This window comes from Hippocampus comes, unplaced genomic scaffold, assembly GCF_001891065.2.
Source record: "Hippocampus comes isolate QL1 unplaced genomic scaffold, H_comes_QL1_v1.1 scaffold93, whole genome shotgun sequence".
In the NCBI taxonomy this organism is placed as follows: Eukaryota; Metazoa; Chordata; class Actinopteri; order Syngnathiformes; family Syngnathidae; genus Hippocampus; species Hippocampus comes.
The window spans coordinates 296,603-319,002 of record NW_017805481.1 but is presented as its reverse complement, the minus strand read 5'-3'; the positions used below and the strand labels follow the sequence as shown (position 1 = coordinate 319,002).

Sequence of the window (22,400 nt, the reverse complement as noted above, 5' to 3'; positions counted from 1 at the left end):
CCCCCCCCCCGCCGACTGTCTAGTACTCACTTCCGGTGGCAGAGCCGTCGCTGTTGGTGTCAGTCTTGTCGCTGGAAGAGAAAGGTAATGTCCGTGAGAAGTCGGCTCCCTGGTCCGGAGGGCAGCCCGCCATCATGCAGAGGCGCAGCAAGCCGCATCTGCGGGATCAACGGCCACACGGCAAGCCCATTACAGTGCTAACTCTAAAAGCAAGACTGGACAGTATCAACGAGGCGTTGCGTCGCCTGCATTGCGTCCGGAAAGCTAATGTTGCCAGGTACTCTCAAAAAATGTCCTCTTTGTTTCTTCATCTGCTATGTGTTGCAGCAGAGAAGTCATTTAACGACAAAATTCATGCGTGTTCTTGAAAAGAGATTTTGGGGTTATTGTTAACATTTTCAAACCTGTTTTGTTTTTATCTTGTTAAAAGGGGCTTTGGAGCACAAAGGATTTGAATTTTGTCAGGCAAGGAGTGACGAGGCTAAGGTGTGCTCGAGCACCTGTCAAGGTGGTGTCGAATTGTCAACGTAAAGGAGCAAATGCAGCCTGGAACGTCTTACGTGCTGTCGCTGTCAGGCGCTCTGGTCAGGACGCTCTGGACCAGGCCGGTCAGACTGGCGATCTGCTTCTCCATGGCCTCCATGCGCTCAAGACGATGATCCCTGTCACAGAACGAAACCAGAACCGCAGTGACCAATCTCAAGTCAACTTAAACATCACAATATTCTGTTCGATGATTTGGAATATATTTCAAGGCCTTGGATTTTCACATTTTATATGCTGAACTCTTACACCCTTTTTCAATAATCCAAAGTAAAACAAATCCAATCGAATCAAAAATGTATATAATGGGTAGCAAATGGCCCCCAGGCCGAAGTTTTGGCACCACCACCTCTCGAGCCATCTCATATGCTCCAACTGACCTGCTCGCATCAGCATCTGGTCCGGACAGCGCTGACCCAAAGCCGGGCGTGGCCCTGCCTCCCTCCCCGGGTCCAGCTGTGAGACAGAGAGGCTCAGAGCCAGAACCGGGTCTGGATTTGGGACTGTCCATGAACACGGAGGACGTCGAGTCCTTCCGAAAGTTTTGCCTGACGGGCGAAGCCCGGTTGGGCGAGCCCGAGTACGAGTCTCTGTCCCGCAAGTGCATGTCGGGGATCTTCTGCGGGGACGACGGCGGCATGCGGAAGCCCATGCCCAGTGTGGCTGAGTACGTGTCGGAGTATAAGGACCCGCCGGGCTTGTAGAGAGAATCGTCCAGCTCCCCCTGCAGGGCAGCGGCGGAATACGTGCTGAGGGAGCGCACAGACCCGCGGCGGTACAAGCCCGAGGACACGGGGAAACTGAAAGGGTCTCCGATGGTCGCCAGGGATTGCGTGGAGGCAATGCTGAGGCGGCCCTCGTGCATCAAGCTGTAGGGGTCGGCGTAGAGGGACTCATTCTTCATCAGAGCCAAGTTCTTCGCCGAGACCTCCTCGTCCGGCTTGACGTCCCGCCGCTCCAGGATGGCGCTGGGTGAGGGCGAGAGGGCCGCGTTGGCCACGTGGGCGGCTGCCACCGCGGCGTGGTGAGGGTGGCGGGCCTGCTCGTGGGGCCCGTGGGACCCGGCGAAGGAAGGCGGGCGGCCGCCGCTGTAGGAGAGGCGCGAGCGGGACGGCGAGCCCGAGGAGCCCGACGACGAGGGGAGAGTGTTTAGGCGGCGAGTCGGGGAAGAGTCACGGGATGAGTACACCATCTCCCTCTGAAAGCAGGAAGCGGCCCACGTTACCACGAGGACGCAACCGTGCGACAGCAGTAAACGACAACGTTAAAGACTCTTTCCGTCCATTTTAACCTGCTTTTTGTGGAGCGTTATAAAGTTGCGCTCAGCTCCCTTTATGGCCATCAAAAGAAAAACAATCATTTATTTTTGCATTTCATCCTGAACTCATTGCGCCTTTCCAGTGCTCACCGTGTTATCAGCAAACAAAGGAGCACAGCTGGCCCCAAACAACGCTGAATACATACATACATATACATTGTTACATATGCAAGCTGACTACCCACAATATTAGGTACACTTAAACACCTGCCTGTCCATTCGTCATTGTCACCCTTCTCCTTGCATTGTTGATGGCAAGAAACGGCTAAGCAGGATTTTGCGTTGAATAATTAAAACCCAAAATCTCGTCTCCCTCAGGCCTTTCTTGCTCGTCGCTGACGCGGAAATGTAAAAAAAAAAAAAAAAGAAACACTTGTTTTAACACGGCGACATTGTCGTCAACAGATGGTCTGCTCAAGATAGGAAACACATTTCCAGGAGGAATACCTGCCGAAATCACCAGTGAAACAACAAAAACAACAACGCGCTCAAAATGCTCATTAGTTCTGCTTTAAAAGCTTGCAAATGTTTTGCCTGAAATTCGAAATTACGCAGTGTAAATGCCGAGACTCTGAAATGTCATCGCAATTCCCGTGTTTGCCGTTCAAATGAGCGTCATAAGCCGAGAACCTCGCCTTCAGCCTTCTCGCACACTCGCTCACCCGCAGGTCCCCGTTGGCCAGGTGGACGGCGGCCGGGTAGGAGGCGTAGACGGGCTCCTTGCGGTAGATCTTGATGACGCTGCGGTCCTGGATGTCGCGCACGTCCTCCAGCTCGTAGAAGACGTTGCGCGCCTCGTCCTTGATCAGCACGGCCGTGTTGGGCGACTTGAGCATGCCCGCCGTCAGCTTCTGCGGGAACATGTGCACGATGAGGGCGTGCAGCGTGTCCAGGCTGCTCAGCTCGTGGGTGATGTGCACACGGCGCGTCTCGTCGCCGTACTGCAGGAAGAGCACGCCTGGGGAAGAAAAAAAAAAGAGATCAACAATAAATCCTAGTGACCTCCACTATTATAACACACTCATCCAACCGCCACCATTTTGAAATTTGACTTCATACTGTAGGCAACATACAAAATATAACAGGGGTCACCAATGTCGCGCCTGCGGGCACCAGGTAAGCCCCGAAGGACCACATCACGCGCAAGGCCCATTCTAAAAACAGCTCACCGGTGATGGGACATTGTGATTTTCTAGGAATGTTGGAGAAGTGATCATTTGAAAAATGTAAGCACCGGCACAGGTATCTTTTTCCTCATCACTGTGCGAAATCATGAACATGATCATTGTCTTCACATTAATAGTCATAACATTGTTCAAGGTCATTTGATTTATCCATTTATGACTTCAGAAGCCTTGGTATGCAACACTGTATTCATGTGAGGGAACTTCAAATACGGAAAATGAAAATTAATTACCAATTTAGTGCAGTACCGATGATGTTCATCGATTAGAATGTCGAACTTCAAAACCAACAAACAAGAAAAAATGTGTTTTTGCATCCTTACGGTGGGATTAATCACATTTGAATTTTGATTGAACTCGAAATGTGATCTCGATTATTCTTGCATTTGACCTTCTACTTTAATTACGAGATGACACTTTTGCATGACATTGATGGAAACCAATTGAAAAGAACGCACGCACTCGATGTGCTCCAACAGCTCCATTTGATCTGATATCTCTTGTATGTGTTTTGACGCCTGACTAACCTGCATATTCATCTTGGTGGAGTGCGGTCCAAACACACAAAGAACAAACAAAGCAAAGAAAGAACCAGTCGTTAAAAGTCAGACACGTGGTGCTGGAGAAACCCAAAGTGTGCGCATGCAAAATCCACTGAACATTATTTGGGGATAGGTGAGGCCTTTCCATTGGCACAACAGAGTCAGTGGATTGTCAAAAGAATAAAGATATTAAACAGCCTCGAATCATGTCACAAAGATTATGATAACAATAAAAATAAACTCAAAATATACAAATAACTCGCAACAGATCAAAAGTGGACTAAATACTTCAAATAAAAAATGATTGATAGCAAATATATTTTTTAAAAAAATTAAATTAGGCACTGGACTGAACGACATCATGCCAATGGATATTTGCATGGACCGTCAAAGTGTGCGCGTGCGTGTTAGCGTGCATGCTACATGCTGACCTGGAGACCGTAGCTTATTCTGGCTGGCGGAGCGCGACAAGGGCAAGCTTTGGCGGAAGCGGTTCATCCTGTTGAAGCCGATGGGCACGTCGGCCTCGGACATGGTCTCCAGGGATTCGGCGGAGGCGAAGGACAGCTTGGTGGCTTGGTCGGCCAGCCCCGATTGGGTGGACTGGGAATGGCGAGGGCTGCGGCTCTGTAGCGGGGAGAGGGCGCAACGACCGGGTGAGGACAGGCTGATGGGAGGATGATGGCGTAAGAAGAACATGAGTGACGAACAAAACGCCGAGTGTGGTTTTGGACTTGACGCTTACTGGCACTGCAGTAGAAGGATGTGCTTCAGCTTTGCGTAAGTTGTGTCATGTTTGCCTGACTTTTGCACACCTCCCGTGGCGCACTTATCCAAACTCCGGGCCTCCCGAGCTGCCGTAAACTTTAAACGAGTCCTTTTTTTGTTTTTGGAAAGCCCCTGCAAATCTGGCGTTGGCACCCTGTAGGTTCAGGGCAGCTGGGCTCGAGCTCAGCAGAGCGGCTGGCTGATCCTCTGGCTCAGAGGGTGCCGTAATGAGCTCCCACAATGCTCTCTGGTGCTTGTTTCGGAGGGAAGACCATAATGTAGTTTTGGACACCGGACAGGCCGGTCTTGGTTGCCTTCTTACACTTGTAACATGTCCTCACTCCCAATTTATAGATATATATTTTTACAACGGACCTGTTTGATTCGATGCAATATTTTTTTTTTACACCCTTGGATACAACACTAATTTTAAAAAATCTGCAATGCATAAACTGAACCCCGATATGGTGCATATACAGACTCTATAGTGTGTAAAAAGAAGGAAATTTGCCCCCAGGGACCTTTTGACAGAATTTTTCTTGCTTATTTCACCCAAAATGAAAATAGCTTTAAGTAGCAATATTGGCCCACTCTGACCCATCAGCAATGTTTAGCATCACAGCAAGTCAACTACATTATTCATTATTTTTGCCCTACAGCGCCTTCTCACTTGATACTCCTTTCTGTCTATATTTATATGTGCCGGCCTTCTGTCAGTGTACATGCATAATTTAGTCCCCCACACAGACACGATGCAGTAGTGTGATAGTGTTCAGCAGAAAGTTTTGTAAGCATGTAAAGAAACATGTACGGAGCAATCAAACTTGCTGCGCTTTCTTTCTTCGCAGGCTTCGTTTTGTCTGAGGAATTGTCGAGCGTGGGCTGCAGCTTGACGTGACGTGTAATTTAGCAAGGACAGCAGCAAAGTTTACAGTCCTTGGAAGCGCCTGTGTAATCGAAGTGTTTATCTGACCTGAGAGTCTGCACAAAGCAGTCTTTTTCTATTGCCATAGAAAATCAAAGCACAACAACTCAGAGGGTCTTAAAGATGTCAGAGCCTTATCTGGAATCCAACCGTTGACTGCCATCAACGAATATTTTTCAACATGGAGGTGTGGAAGAGCGTTACACCCACATTGTCAGTGAAATTCAGGGTTGTCAACCACTGTAATGACTAACAGTGCCCCGTAGAGGGCTTTGGATTTTAGATCAGCACAGCTTTTGAGCAGAAGATAAAGATTAGGCGGTGATTCTCTGCTTGTCACATTGATTATGTGGTGGGGGCGGGGGGGGGATACCAACATGTTGGAGGTCCAACATGTTTAGGCACCTCGCACTTGAACAGAGTACATTTGGTATAAACAGAGTATGTATCATGGTAAGCAGTAGAAAATGTGTGAAAGACTTCATGGAATGAATGGTGAATGACATCCACCATCCATCCATTTTCCGATCCGCTTTATCCTCACAAGGGCCGCGGGGGGTGCTGGAGCCTATCCCAGCTGTCTTCGGGCTGTAGGCGGGGGACACCCTGAACCGGTTGCCAGCCAATCGCAGGGCACACACAGACGAACAACCATCCGCGCTCACGCTCACACCTGGGGACAATTTTGAGTGTTCAATCAGGCTGCCATGCATGTTTTTGGAATGTGGGAGGAAACTGGAGTACCCGGAGAAAACCCACGCAGGCCCGGGGAGAACATGCAAACTCCACACAGGAAGGCCGGAGCCGGGATCGAACCCACGACTCCTGCACTGTGAGGTCGACGCGCAAGGTGAATGACATGTTTTAAAAAAAAGCAGATTGCTTGCATTGGGTTTTCTGCGGGTACTCTGGCCAACATCCCCAAAACGTTCATGTTTGGCTCAGGGACTACTCTAAATTGTCCACAACTGTGAACGTGACATTCTCCAGGAGCCGCTTGAGTCAATATCTGTCAGCGGTGTGAATGTCAAACATTTCTCGACGGGCAGACGAAAGGCAGGCGCTGATGTCTGAAAATTACAATTCCTCACACCTTGACCGCTTATTCTGCAATTTTTTTTTTTTTTTTGTAATTCCCTCTTGCTCTTACACAGTTTACACTTCCAAGAATATCTTCTTCTTTGGAGCTCATTTGTCATCTCTTGGCACTGCAGCCGTGGACATTTGCGCTCTTCTCTGCACATAAATTGACTGACCGAGCCTCGCTTGCTATTCGGCCACCTTCGTGATTCCTCTCAGGCCAATCTTCTGCCTGGACACACAACACCCCAGAGCGACCTACCCCCCCGCCCCCTTCCTTCCCCTCTCACAAGACAACTGAGGCTTTCTAATAGCAGCAGCCATCATTGCATGGAGCAAATTGCTTAGCCGGGGAATAAACATCAAGAGGAAAATGGTGCCCTGAAGAAAACAGTTGGCCAGACATAAAATCGTCATTTTTTTTATCTTTTCGCTGACAATCAAATCATATATAATCTTATACTTTTAAGAGGACTGCAGTAAAGGTTTGTGAAGTCGATTTTCCTGTTTTAGTCTAAATCATTGCGTACTTAAAAGGCGAAAAGAATTTCCCTGGACACACCTGGCTGCCCCATCCCATCTGGCTTTGTTTAGATTTTTATGCGGTTTATTCGATGTCTCCTCCTGTCGTAGGTGCATCTGCTACCGACAACAACATTGCCTTTAGTTTTATGACGACTAGCACTGTGGGAAACAACTACTACTACCTATCAAAAGGGCTTTTTGTTTCATCTTCTTTTTTTGTGTCAATGATGATTTTGCGATGCGACCACCAGAAGGATACCATTAAAACAGGAATTGACATGGGATAAATGTAAGGTGTGTCTGTCCTGGCTGCCCAGTTCACTTTGTCAGTCATAAATTACAACTAAGGAAATCCATTCATCCAACCATTTTCTAATCTTCTTTTCCTCACAAGGGTCGCGGGCAGCTGTCTTCGTCCAGTAGGCGGGGTACACCCTGAACTGGTTGTCAGCCAATCACGGGGCACAAAAAGAAAAGCAAGCATTTGCGCTAGGGACAATTGTCTGAGTGTTCCATTCACCTGCCATGCAAGTTTTTGGGAATGTGGAAGGAAATCGGAGCACCCGGAAAAAACCCACGCATGCAATCTCCACACAGGAAAGCCGGAGGATCGAACCCTGCACCTCTGCACTATGAGATGGACATGCTAACCAGACGTCCACCGGGCCGTTCTTCAAGTCAACAATTAGTTGACCATAAAATGACCAAAATGTACAATCGAATGAAATGTTCCCACGGTTAAGGAAAGTAACTTGGCGCCGATACACGTTACAGTTTAAAATGGTCTATTGTTGCCATTGTAAATAAAGTCGAATTGACGAGCTTGTCCTCTACATAAGCTAAAGGCTATCAGGAAGCTTCCGAGCGGCACTCTAATTCCCATCAATCACATTTGGAGTAAAATGCTGAGAGTGATAAATTGCCGCGCATCTCACTATGGGTCAAGGAACTCGGCTATTGATATTCGCTGACATTTCCACCCTGTCGCGCCGATAGCCGAGCCGGAATGGAAGGAGAGTGGAGAGGGAAATACACAGCAGATAAGCTGGGGGCTTTTTTTTTTTTATCCCCCATGCTCTCACACATCAATAGTCGCATTGTTTAGCACGAGTTCCTCCCTGCCAACTTCCGCGAGAGACAACGGCCCACCGGGGGGGGATACTTGACTGTTGGAACAGGTGATCAATACATCTTAACAGCGAGTATTTCTTCTGCCGAGGTGTTCGTTTTTAAAAAGCGAAATGTGGCCGCGTGACTGAGTGAGGTACGGTAAATCCTCCAAGGCAGCATCCTGACACGACAACCTCCGATAAGCACGCACGCGCGCGCACACGCACACACATAGATAAACGTATATGCATGAGGAACCTTGAGCGCCATGAGCAGACAGCTAAACTGGAGGTCACACAGTATTCTTTACAGTACATCATGCTCAAAGGCCACCTCAAGTGACAGCATTTATGTCCTGTATGCAAAAGGAAGACCGAAGGCCTCAATACAATCTGGAGTACTGCACTAGCGGTGTCACAAAAATCGGAAAATCGGTTCCGTGATGTGAGTGCATCGAATCGAACCGAATCGTTTCACATTAAATTTAGCGTCCTTGAATTGTATCACACCTCATATATGTATGAGATGTATTGAAAGGTCTTTTATTGGCGAGATACACACCCGGTATACGTACGTAGAAGATATTCAGATGTCTATGATCTGTTTCACAAAATAAAATGCTGAAACATGAACATTTCCTTCATAGATATACGACCTAATGCGAGTTGGCCCATTTACTTCTATGACAAGTATCCACCGCGTTAAGCATGACTCGCTTGTGGCAATGAATTACATGCAATGATCGGCGGCACACTTGGGGGCTTAAAAGGTTTAGGAAATGTTAATGCAGACGAATACAAAACCAGACACAAACAAGTACACACACACACACACACCAACTCCTCGGTGGAGGTTTCGTTGAATATGCACCACTGACCTTAAAGCTCCAGTAGTTGGGTTGTTGCTGCAGTGTTTCCCGTGGCACAGAAGAAGAAAGACAAGACAATTTTAGGAAGTGAAACGAAATAAAACGATGTTCACTCTCTATCTTGTAATGTGTGCACTTGAAAGTCCCGTCACAGTGCCTCATATTGAGCGGGGGGGAACTCCTCCCATTAAAATGTAATCCCCCCACCAGCGTCCCAAGTGGCCGGTGGTCCCGGAAATACACCTTGTAGATACTGAATTAAAAAAAAAATAAAGGCGATTGGGCAGCGTTCATGAATTTTAATATGAAATCCCAACCCTCATTTGAGCACTTCTTCTTATCTGCAGGCGCTTTTGAGTAACCGGTCAGTGTGCTGGATATGAATAAATCCTGACGCACAAATGATGGAAAAAGAGGCAGACTGGTGTGAGTTGTCTGAAGTGACAACATGACTGTAGAAAAAAAACAAAAGAAAAAAAAATGCAAACTGATGTTAGCACGAAGAGAATGGTTTGGAAGTCGTAATAGTAGTGGTATCAGTTCAAGTCGTCACATTACAAAAAGGAGGATGGGAGGGAGGCCCAAAGGAAAACAGAAATGGTTTGGTATGGGATTCAAGAATAAGTCGAAAACATAATTATATCCAATTTGTTCTTAGTTTAACTTAAAAAATAAATCAATATTATCCAGCCATTTTCTACAATGCTTATCCTTAGGGTCGGAAGGTGAACTGGGGCCTATCCCGGCCAACTTTGGGAAGGTACAGTCCACTCCAGACTGATGCCCAAGCAATCACAATTAGATCAATTTTCAATCGTTCAGCTGTACTTGTCACCAGATCGAAGGACGAAATAAAAGGACAAGTGTCAGTGCAGAAAACGGTGCTGACACTCCATCAAGTGTGTGATAAATATGAACTCGTCTCTTTCTGAGACAACTTCATTGACTCGATTTTGGCACGCAGCTCGAGCAAGTCAAGTCAGACCCTCCTCTCCTACGTTTTTTTTTTTTTTTTTTGGGTTCCGATGCTATCAGCAGCAATTACCCACAGCAGTCTTCTGGGCTCACATTTTCCTCTCGTAAAACGTGAAAGAAGAATCTTAGGAAACGAAGAGCTGCTTGTATATTTCTGCACATCAGGCACAGAGCTGAGTTAGTGAAGCGCCGCATTACCTGACCAGCATGTAAAGCGGGCTGCACTCACTACTACCCTTCCTCCACTGCATGTCGTCATCCCCCAGCACCCCACCAGCCTCCACATCACAGTCATTTGTAGTTATTCTCTCTTACACGCACACGCACGCACACGCACGCACACCCACACACCCACACACACACACACACACACACACACACACACACACACACACACACACACACACACACACACACATACCGAAACTGCAACTGCATAGTCTATCACTTGCAAAATATAAAACATCGATGCATGTCGGCGGAAGGTATTGCCCGGCTGTCGCCACAACAACCAAAACAAACAACAGGTTGAGAACATACGCGCACACGCATGTAGACATGCTGAAGTCCAGCCTCACCTACACCGGTTCACCGCTCCATTTTATCCTCGCCTGTCCGTCAAATGCAGCGAGCCGTCCGTGTCGCCCCTTCCTCCCTCATCACACATTATTTAATTCATTACATCAGCTGATCGGGACTCTTTATTTTTGCAGGTGGTTGTCTGGCTCGCGCCGCTGCGGGCTAATTGAACGGCGGCAACGGAGGCAGGAGGCTTGCAGCGCTGTACTCGCTCCAGCTCCTCCCTCCTCCCTCCTCCCTCCACCACATGTGGGAGACGTGGGGCTTTTTGCCGCGTCCTCAGTAGCCCCCCTCACGCGCCCCACGAAAGACCACTGCACTCAAAGAAGCGACGTCACCTCCGAAATCGTCGTTGCGAGCACTTAGTTAATCGGCCATTCCCATTTGCCTACGCAGCCTGACCTTTGCGATGCAATAGTCCCGCCATATGTGGAAGGGGTTGCCACGGCAACATTAGACTCCACCTGAATCTCTCCTTCTCTCAGTCATTTCTTTACATTTTAAATAAAATCAAATACAATACTCATTTGCATGCCTGAGCAGCCAGCTGTGAAACTAGTTTGTTTTTTTGTTTTTTTTTAATAATACTTGTATTCAAGCCAACGCAGACAATTTACAGGAGGGATGGGCAACTTAAACGATGGACGGGGGTCACAATTTTTTATCAGCACTAATGGGGGAGGAGGGGCACATAAGACCACGCACTTCCTAACTCAACTAACATACAGAAGTTCTCTTAGTATATTTTAATAAAGTGCAAATGGCTCGCTTGCATGAAAATGTGTTTGAAGGATGAAAATCTAGTCATGCCTCATGCATTTCAAATGATCTGTCGCCGGTTCTTGTGAAAAAAAAAAAAAAAAACTGTTGTGTGTGGCTTAGGTTGAAAGCACCTTAACAAATATGGCAGATGGGTTTAGGAATATAAACTAAATTTTACCTGAAAGACGCAATTGTCTTGACCTAATGCAGCCCTGCTCACAAGACCAGCTCGCGACTCTTCTCTGTTGAGTGATATTTGCCATCTAGTGGTGAACGGTATGACTACAACTTAAAACTGATCTGGCAGCGTGAACATTTCTATTTTCAATTATTAATCGAGTGTGCTCTTATTGTCTTAATGGGCGCTTGTTTTTTCCCCATTGGTACAAACCCCTTTCTACACCTGACACCTCAAAACAGACACTTAAATAACAACCGCCACAGAAATGTGATCAAGACACTTGGGTTTTGAATTGGTCTTCAATACGTATCAAAACTTAAATGTTCATGTGAACGTGTTTCGCGCGTACCTGTTCTCGCGCGGCCCTCTCTGAGCCTCCCCTCATGCTGGCGTGCGACTGCGAGGGCGACGGCGGGTTGTGGTGCTGATGCTGCAACTGCTGTTGCTGCTGGTATTTGCTCTTCAGGTGGTCCATGAAGGCATCCCGCTTGCGCTCCATGTCGGCCTTGTGTAGGTTGGTCAACGCCTCCAGGCTCTGCGCCGCCGTCACCGTGTGCCGGTGCTCCGACGTGTGCACTAGGCCCACATTGGAGAAGCGCCGGCCGCTGTTGCCCAGCGTCCGATACTCCCGCGGATACTCCAGGTCATCTGTGGAGATCATGTGAGTGGCGCCGCGCTCTGGGTCTGTGGGGTGGGTGGATGCAGAAAAAGGGAAGTGACCAATGTGGAAGAGATAAGAAGGAGGTAGAGAAAGATATGGGATGAGATATTCGATAGGAGGGCAGTTCTCGGCGCTAGTATTGATTCCAAAGGGCTGGCAAGGCAAGAAAAATGGTGAGCAAAGAATTAAAGGCTTTTGTAATGAATCAAAAGTGAACTTGTTTTGCTGCTTTGTCAGTCGAAGCACTTTCAAGCACTTTTGGCTGACGAAAGAGACATCAGACTTCTACGATCACCGTCGCTCTCTTGTAAAATAGCTCTTTATTTACAGTATATAGAGCTTTCACAGCAGCTTTTGCTATAACAAAGCGCAAATACACAATTCACTGACATATGATAAACAAAAGTTTCTCAAACTTTATTTATCCACTGCACATATTTAACATAAGAAAAATCTCATGGCACACCAGCCAACAAAAAAGTTGCATGTTCTCTAAACACTCTAAATTGTCACAAGGTGTGAGTGTGAGCGTGAATGGTTGTTCGTCTATGTGTGTCTTGCAACCAGTTCGGGCTGGACCGCGCCTCCTGCCCCAAGACAGCTGGCTCCAGCACCCGCGACCCTCGTGAGCATAAGCGGATTAGAAAATGGATGGATGGAGATTTGTTTGCTAATTTATGTTAAATATAATACAGCAACACTGGCTGGCATGGATAGAGGGACAAATATTTTTCATTACTTTTAGTTAAAAAAAAAAAGTACAGTATTCATTTTTGTGGGATGACAAACAATAAGGCAAAGTGATTATGCTTGAAACCATAACCACTTGATGGACACCACAGCTCAAAAATGAGAAATGAATGGAAAAATGCATTGAAGAAAGAAAAGGTGGGGGGAAGGTTTGCCGTGTGAGTTACCTTGTTTGGGATAACAGGCCCTGCTGGCATGTGCTGCAAGAGAAACATGCCAAGGGTTAATTTACGTGTTTGTGCACAAATGCGTGCAAACAAACACGTCAACAACAGCAAAAAGCACTATCAAAACTAATAGTACTTTGCCAACAGTCACAATTAGTGCATGCATAAATCATGTGTTCACACACACACACACACACACACACACACACACACACACACACACACACACACACACACACACACACACACACACACACAAAAGAACACAGTTGACTATGAATGCATTCATGAAAACACCTAATAACACATTTAAATTGTATTCAACAGGAAGCAAGTGGACACACAGTCAATAAGACAGGTTAGTTGTCATACAAAACAACATGTTGGATAAAATGCATTAAAAAAAAAAAACAGTTCTAGAATAACTGAGTGGAGGGTAGAAAAGCCTCGCCAGGAGTCTTCTTGGAGCCGAAGCCGCGCGAAGACTGCCTATATGTCGAGAGTGCAGACTGACACCAAGGCACAGCGTAATGTTGGTCATTCACCATTAAAATGGTGGCGGTTTCGGGCATGTGCTATATGCGGGTCCGCACACGGGGTGTTGCTGGAATTTGCTGCATGATTTTTTTTTTTTTTTTTGGGGGTGGGCAGGGGGCATGCATATCCTGTTCATTGGCATTGGTGCCCCCTTGTGGAGCACAAGGAGGGATGCATCCTGATACAATGCACACCTTACACGGTCAAAGTGAATCTTGAGACTGAGTCACTACGACAAAATGATTCAAGTGATTCAGTACAATCGTTGTTACTATCTGAAGACTAAAAATGAACACAGGGTAGTCACTACAAACAGAATATCAAACTTAATCACAGTACAAAGAAAATGATCGCACAACTAAAAAAGTAATTTAAAAAAAAAACGCGCTTACAGCTAATAGTGCTACTACGGGGGAACAACAAAGAACAACCGTGTTGACAATAAACACACAATTCCCAACAGGCATGCTGGGAAGTGCTGCTCTGTTATCAGGGAAGTTGACATGTATTTGTCATTGTTTGTGTATCCTCATCGAGTTAAAGTAGTTGTGCACCACTGCGTCATCGTATTATTAAATATATGCAGGCAATTGTTACATTACAAACGTGGAGACAATTTGCAATTTTGGTACTTTGAGCTAGCGGGCTCCATGAAATGATACGGATTTGGCTGGTAACTTTGACACGTGTTTTTGCTGTTCATGACAAGGCTTGGCAACGATTTCACTGGATAGCAATGCTGCAATCACAATCACGCTGACTGTGATGGAAATGAAATGTGATGCTCTTCTGTGGACAAATCTTGAAATACAAAATGTGAAGGACTGCAAAATGCCCCACTTAGCCAGTCTATTTATCGCGCCCTGGCATCCATTACATGATGAAGTGATAATAAGCAGAAGGTGAAGCGGGCCAGCGGGCTGATAGCGTTAGCATCGAGCAGATATCCACTTTGCACTTCATTAGCTCGTCGTGTGTTTGCTAACAAGTGGCCCCGACTCAAGAGCTCCATCACGACGCTCTGCGAAAATTGAACTTTTGCACCTCGACTTGAGGAAAAAAAAAAAAAACGGCAGTAAAATGATAACTGTGCCAGCCTCTCCACAGAAGACAACGACTGAATGCAAGACAATAACTTTAGTGCATAAATGCGAAAGGTCTGAAAAAAAAAACGCCTGTAAAACTTTGCATAGAGCAGATAGCAGGCCATCGTCTTTATAAGCTGCGTGGGTTGAGATAGCAAAGAAGAGAAAAATGTGAATTCATGCTTCATGCTGGCATCGCCGGCACCTCAATATACAGTAAGCCTTTAGACAAAGCAAAGCCTGAGAAAAGAACATTGGCTGCAGAACTATAAGGAGAAAAAAGAGTGGCAGCTTTGACAATAGAGGAACAGCTTTCAGATGAAAACTGAGTGAATGCTAACGTATAATGAGTATAGTATTCAGACCTGTAGCAAAATAGCAACACCCGTACAGAAAAAAACGGCTACATCAGTGAAGAGTTGGCATTACGTCGCGTAGTCTTGTGCCATTTCTAATAAGAAGCTAAATGCTAACCTATAGCAAGATATGAACAAGAGCATAGAAACTTTGAAGACGGAAAGATGACGTTTTTACATTATTATTTTAATTATTATCATTAGTGTTGCTCATAATAATGAATCAAATACTAGCCTATAGTAAGACACTTTAAATCAACCCTGGTACAGAAAGTGTTAAGGCAAGTCAATAAGGACTTGTACATATTGTGTCATGTGGTAGCTAAAATGCTAACATGCTAATACTTGGTCTGCTAACAAGTAGCCATATAGGAACCCGGGTACAGTCAGAGAGTGTCAAGTTACATAGATTACTATTATTATGCTCTGTGGACAGGTACACTTTTGAAAGAGACGAGCTAAAATGCTATCATGTAGCAAGATCGGATTTTAAGTCAGTCCTTCTCTTGGGTATTATTTCACAACAGAATAGCTAGAATGCTAACATGCAATACTAGCAGATTCATATATGATTCACTTAAAAGCAGAAACACAGGTGTACCTAATGTTATGCCCTGAAGAGTGTATTGTATTGTTATTCTCGACTTCACACATTTTGAGTCACCGGTTCGCACCGCCTTCACTTGTTATTTGTACAAGAGGAGAAACACACACACACTGAATACTCTAAGGTAGGTCCGTTCAGTGAACTGGATTTTATCTCGTCAAGAAGAAGAAGAAGTGTCGTCTTCTTCTCCTGCTGGAACTCGAGCGGCTTGACGGATTTCATCGATTTCATACATGCTCACATCAAAGCAGATCAGAGGGAGTGAAAGGTAGAGAGAGGTGGCCTTGGAATGCTAAGAAGCTCACTGGCTGCACTGCTTATCATTTAGGACTCAAGCTATTAACAGAAAACAATGACAGGAGTGAAATGTTGATAAATATATTGCACTTGGAATTTAAGCGTGACAGCATTCATTTACCTGCTGCAAAATGGAAAATCCAGCCGCCTTAAAAGAGAATTACAACACACATGCGGAGAGAGTAGAGCTTTTGTTTCCATGACAACCGAGGACTTTTCTCGCAATTTCCTTCAAGAGAAGAAAAAAAAAGTTCTTCACGATAAATCGTGCAACTTTTCGGAGTGGAAACTTCTAGAGAGTTGGACACCACTATAAAGTCCAGACTGCAAATGAATGGTCTTTGCATGGAGCCATCACCACCTACCAGTAATTTAGATATATGCCAGTCAGACAAAAAGTCAATTTTCCAATTTAGAAAAAGTAGGACCAAAGGGCTTTCTTTTGCATTTTCTTTTTGTGGTGACATACACTTGAGCAAAGAAAACAATGGCTTTAGTTAGCAATGGTGTATCATTGCACTGCATCTCAGTGATAGCTTTTTCGAACTGGGGGTATAACCAAAAACATTTAAAATCGTTAAATCGTTTTGGATTTCAGAAAGCGGTGCATTGAATCAAACGGAAACATTCCACTCCAAAATAAAAATCAACGGAAAATTCCCAACCCATATTGGATGGTCTTTTATTCCAGAGACACCCCTAAAAATCTGTTTGAAGGGAATGAATGCAACATAGCAACAGCAGCTGCATTAGGGTGACCAAAATATTTGAAACGATGACCAAGTGTAGTTCTAAACAAGTAAAACCCCAAAAATAAAAGTTTGCGAGAATTTATATGCAGGCAAACCAGAGAAATATTGATTTTCATTTTCTTCAATTAGACAGAGAGCATTGTGGGCAATGTGTGCATTCCACACTCCAGTGGACACTAACTCTGTATATAACGGAAAGTACTATCTTGTCCAACCATGTTCAACAGCGGTTCCATAATCATGCAGCGCACAGACTGTCAGTTGTTACATTGGGCAGTCATTCAAGCAAAACAAGGCGAGAGCATCTACACCTTGAATTTTAATTTACCGAAAGCACGTCGCGAGCTTCTTTCGAGACACCAGCTGTGACGGCGCTAAATATTTGAACCGAGACTAGAGGGGAGTGAGTCAGCAGAGGCAGGTGAGGAACACAAATTGTGAGGGGGAACAGATGAACAATCAGCCTGGGCCTTGAGCTATTGGCATTTGGTATTTTGCGCAAATATCTAGGAGGGAATGTGTGGAAAGACGTGGTGAGAGGAGGTAATATGGCCTGCTGTCAACATCCTTTAAATGAAAGAGAATCAAAGAGAAACATATTGAATCTACCAAGCTAATCTGTCTGTTGGAGTGTAAAACCGGGGCTGATATATTCCACAAAAATGTCTGAAGTACAATCGAGTGTCCTTCCTATAAGGCTGCCACCTAACAAAAACCTATGCTACTTGTTACATGGTTACATGGTAGTTCAGGGTAAAAAAATTAAACACAAAAGTAAAAACAAAAAAAAAAAAATTACTGCGTGTTTTACTGTGGGAATCAATTCAAACATTTTGTGAACAATAATAGTTCTAATCACGTCATTTTGATGAAGATTGCATGGATGAAATATGAATTAAGCAGCAAAATCAACCCGTTGTCATCCATCTCCAGGGCGGCCATTTTGCCCGTTGCCGTCGACTGAAAATGACATCACAGTTGCTCAGGGCTCAGGTAACAACCAATCACGGCTCAGCTTATGAACTTCACATGAAAAATTTTGAAAACACAAGCCATCATTGTCCAATACTTTAAAAATGTGCATTTTATATTAAACCAGAAAAGTAATTAATTTAGTCATTACTTTGGCAGGCGTCCTATACAAGTCGTATAAGTTTCTCTATTTATGTTGTAAAATTAAAATGAATAATGATCTGTCAAAACATTATAAATGAAAAAATAATGGTGAAAAAACCCTTCCCTGGCAGCTACGAGCTCTGCCTAAAATAAAAATACTTTTCCAAGAGAAATGGGCATTGGACTTCAACCTGAAAGATAAAATATTTTTGAAATATTAAAAAAAAAATAAAAAATAACACAAATCTGCGAATAGGAGAATCCATGGTTGGCAAATTACTAGTATGCGGTGGTCCACTGTACTGTATAACATTTTCTTTGGGTGAGTAAACTGGAATTTGAAAACAAAACAAAATAAAACACTCACGCTGCTTTGCCACGGTAATTATTAGCGAGGAAACAAATGAAAACTACAAGTAGTCAATTTGGTGTCCACTCAAAGGATTGGAAGGAAAAAAAAAACAATAAAAAACAAAACAGGTCCATTCCTAGCGGCCAAGCGTGTGCACTTTACGTTTTTTTTCTCCATTAGCTGTGAAAGCTGGTAGCGGCGTCGGGAGACGAGCACTAAAAGCGAAGTGAAGATTGCGGCCGGCCGCCCACCCACAGGAAGCCATCAGGAGGAGGTCAAGCAGCAACTTGAAACGCAGAGACCACACGAAGGCTCCCGGGCGTCCGGAAAAAAAAAAAAAAAACGTCATCTTGATCATTAATCGGCAAAGGAGAGCTTGAATTAGAGGCCTCCTTCCATCCTAGCCACCCACCAACCTCTCCACTTCCGAACACCGCGTTTCCCCGGGCAATGCCGCCGCTGCAAAACATCTGCTCGTACTCCAACAGCACTCAAAACAATTGGAGCATGCGAGCGTTCGACAGCAGCGTCTCGCGGGCTTCTCTGTTTCGGAAAGCGTCACGCATGAACAAATGGATGCCTCTTCATCAATTTATTGATCAATCAGGGTTTAGACGAAACACCTTCCATCCAGCTACAGTGTTCCCCTCATTTTTCGCAGCTGATACGTTACATAACCGCGGCGCAACAGGTGAATTTTTTCGCGAAGTAAAGGTTGGTTGTATTTACAAATCGTGGTGCAACTTCATATCAGATTAGGAAACCATGTTTAAATGACATACATGTACTTCACAATGGTCAGAATGCACTTTGGCTTCTTAAGTGTGAAATGATCCCAAATTCTGGAAATTCTCTGTCTTTTCTGCATTCTTTCCTGCAATAACAACGTGTGGGAAAAAAAATAAATAATCACCGTAAAAATCCCGTGACATAGGTAACCGTCTTTTATGTAAATGCTATTTAAAAAAAAAAAAAAATAGCAAAGCCACAAAATAAATGAATGTGTTAATTAAAGAGGAATCGGGAGGAGCCCGCTGGCGTTATAAGGCTCTCGCGCATCTCCGCCTTTCGTCAAGTACTGCACCATTTTGCCTGACTGACAGGGGGAGCCAACATTTGCGCTCATATGCTTCATCGCTCCGGTCTAACTGGGAGTGATGCATCCCGCGGGCCCCGTGTAATAAACCGCAGTGTATTTGCAAGCCATTCAGATCCATGTTGATACATTTCATTTAGCTAAGTGCAATGGCCAGTGAAGAGAAACGGGAGTATATTAAGGAGCAGATTGAATGCATATTCATGTGCTTATTAAGAAGGATTGAGGTGGGCGGTGGGAGGGGGGGGTGTGCAGGTGAGGCTACAGATGAAGGCTCTTCTTACACGTGTGAACGCAGCGTGATGCCGTGTTCCTTTGAGCCTGTCCTCATGTGAAAGCACTAAGAGCGATGGAAAGGCGCCGACCTCCGGCAAGACTGATGATAAACCCTCCCTAAATGTATGCAAATCTGCAAATGAAACTGTCATACATACCCGAAGTAAGGATATTAACGGCATGGACCGATATTCATTTGAAAGTAATTTACAAGTGAAATAAACATCATGAAACCACATAAAGAGGTTCAGGGCACTTCCTGATAAAATGTAGCAGATAAAAATGTTGACATTTGCGACTATTTCCACCAACCACTGGAAATTTGGAGAAAATGAGCCCTGACGTTTAGTTTTACCAAACGTCCTGGCTCACCCGTCACGTGACGCTCGCAATGAGAGCGCAAGAGCACTTTGACGTTAATTCCAATCGACAGCAGGGGGCGGTATAATGTCAAAATGGCTGCGCCCAAAAGATGACTGAAAACAGGTGAATGAATCTTTTAAGTTCTTATTTTATAAATGCGGTATTCATCAGAGTTTAGATTCATAGGGTCACATAAAACATTTTACAGAAGACAACACTTGACTTCTATTTGAACCCCTTCAGGGACAGCGGTCACGACAGTGGACGGCTTACCATGTTATCAGGTTGCAGGGTGCAAGGAAGGGTTAAATAACCCACTAGAACAAACGCTCCTGATGTTCCAATGTAAAAACGGCAAGGAGGCAAGAGCAATTAAATTGATGGAAACCACTTTGGAGAGAACAGACACGCTCATTTGCATATTGCATTTCACATTCAAACTAAATGTGTTGATTCTGCCGATTTTAATCAAAACACAACGGTGGCGACCAAAAGTACATCAATCTCAAATGACGCACACAAGACCCCGAAACAATCCCTTTAACAAGATTATAATTAGCATTAAGTCATTTCAAAACACAATTTGTTCCACTGCGACGGGAAGCCTCAGGTTTCTTAATGATCCTGTAATCATTCCCCACACACACACACACACACACACACAAAAAAAAAAAAAAAATGTAAAGTGGTTTTTGAAAATTGGTTAATGAGATGACTTTTAAAAATTTACTGAGGACTACAAGAAATACATGGTCGCTTCTGACATGCTGCGTATGCGCTCCCTGCGGACCAGTCGCCAAGCCTCTAATTATTCTCATGCTCGACACAGCCAAGAGGCTAAGCTAACGAGCTACTCCTCGTAGACACCCACACAAGCGCAGACGTGCCCCCAGCGCGTCTGCTGACGGATGAGTTCAGTTCACGGTTATCAATCAAAACTTGGATGGAATTGGGCTGCAAACTAAAACGCATGTTCCTTGATGACACAACTCCTAAATAAGTACGACTAAAACATCAATTTTGTCGCTCGGACATAAAAGGCACGTTTCGGGAACTGCATTTGGTGGCGCTTCTATGGTCATGATGAATCTGTCGATTATGCGACTTGTTGTTTGGTGGGAAAAGGGACCTGATTTACGAGGTTTTCTATGGAGGCATAGCAAGGTGTTTTTCTGCACTGTGCACCACCTATACAATTGACTGTCTGTGCCCTTTTCTCCGGGAGCTTCTTGGCAACAAAAGGACTGCAGTAAATTAGGGCACACTGTGTAGGTGAGCGGCCTCCTATTTTTTTTCCGCTCCACAGTGATCACATCTCACCGCACGGAATCATGTCACATAAGCTAGGGGTAGAAATTATGCACAAGTGACTGGTTAATGTCTCGTACACAAAGAGTTGGGTCTCAAGCCATTGAGTTTGAAATGAAACAAGTAAATCTGTTAGGGCGGCCCGGTGTTCAAGTGGTTAGCGCATCGACCTAAGAGTGCAGAGGTACCGGGTTCGATTCCAGCTCCGGCCTCCCTGTGCCGATGTGGGTTTTCTTCGGGTACTCCGGTTTCCTCCCACATTCCAAAAAACATGCATGGCAGGCTGATTGAACACTCCAAATTGTCCACGTGGGAAAGTGGGACATTAGTGTCTGCATAGTACATAAATAGAACCTGGAGCTTGGGTCTGACGAGACAGGCTGATACCACTCTCGGAAGGGAGATTAAAATAAACTGCATAAGCCTTTTTTGATTTGCCCTCTCTCTTTTTCACAAAAACGTATTTAAAAAATAGTAGCAATTACATTTACAAAAAAAGTGAAGAAAATCCACTTCAGTCACTGGAGGTCCTCATGTGCGCTGAGACATTTGTGACACATTTCCACATCTTGCGTTTAAAAGCTGGGCACTCACTCGCCAGGCTCATTTTGTGTCTCGTGCTATTCTGCACCAATTTCCTAGAAGAAGCTCTTGGAGAAGGCTCACGCACACGGATTTTAATTACCTTCAAATCCAAATAAAATGCCCCTCTCCCCATCACATAACAATTATTGTTATTATTATTAAAAATCAATTACATTAATTTATGTGAAGATACTAGTCATGTTAATGATCCTTTTGTCAAACACAACCGTTGCTCTTAAAAACGCCATCACAGTTTTGATGGGTGCAGTTAAGAACGGCCCCTAAATGTCTCAGTTTAATCCTTTGATTAAAATGCTTGACTTCACGCGGAATTTATGCCAAACTTAGCCCCGGGTGCGACCGCTTTAAACTCTTGATAGTTGACTTGGCTAATTAACGTTACCAGAAGGGGGGGGGAACGACCACTCAGGGCCACAACAAGGTCAAGTCGTGAACCAAGTGTCACACGCACTGACACACACTCGAGTGCACACGCATGATCGCACACAGACAGTCGATCCTAACTGGAGTGCGTTGAAGGGGAAGATACAAGAAGCGAGGGTGAGGTGTTGGCCTCCATTGACTCAAAGCCCAGCAGGCTAATGAGAGCTCCCGCACAGAAGACACCCGGCGAGGCCGTTGTGACTGCCAGATTGCTGCACTGCTCTTCCTCATTCCAAGGCATGGCATGGAATGTCTAATGATGAAGGAGGTGGTGGGGTGAGGGGGTGG

At 45.0% G+C, this 22,400-nt stretch overlaps 1 protein-coding gene across 1 annotated transcript in view; it reads right to left on the bottom strand.

Annotated features, from left to right (window-relative positions):
• The window catches only part of srcin1a (SRC kinase signaling inhibitor 1a), a 69,837-nt gene that overhangs the window by 17,130 nt on the left and 30,307 nt on the right, over positions 1 to 22,400 (bottom strand). The window contains exons 2-10 of the mRNA XM_019875777.1: positions 12,939 to 12,971; positions 11,710 to 12,044; positions 8,873 to 8,899; positions 4,019 to 4,214; positions 3,573 to 3,584; positions 2,524 to 2,819; positions 924 to 1,741; positions 561 to 662; positions 31 to 158 (exon numbers count right to left, since the gene is read on the bottom strand). Of these exons, the coding sequence (XP_019731336.1) occupies positions 31 to 158; positions 561 to 662; positions 924 to 1,741; positions 2,524 to 2,819; positions 3,573 to 3,584; positions 4,019 to 4,214; positions 8,873 to 8,899; positions 11,710 to 12,044; positions 12,939 to 12,971 (1,947 nt within the window). The remainder of the gene's footprint in view (positions 1 to 30; positions 159 to 560; positions 663 to 923; positions 1,742 to 2,523; positions 2,820 to 3,572; positions 3,585 to 4,018; positions 4,215 to 8,872; positions 8,900 to 11,709; positions 12,045 to 12,938; positions 12,972 to 22,400) is intronic.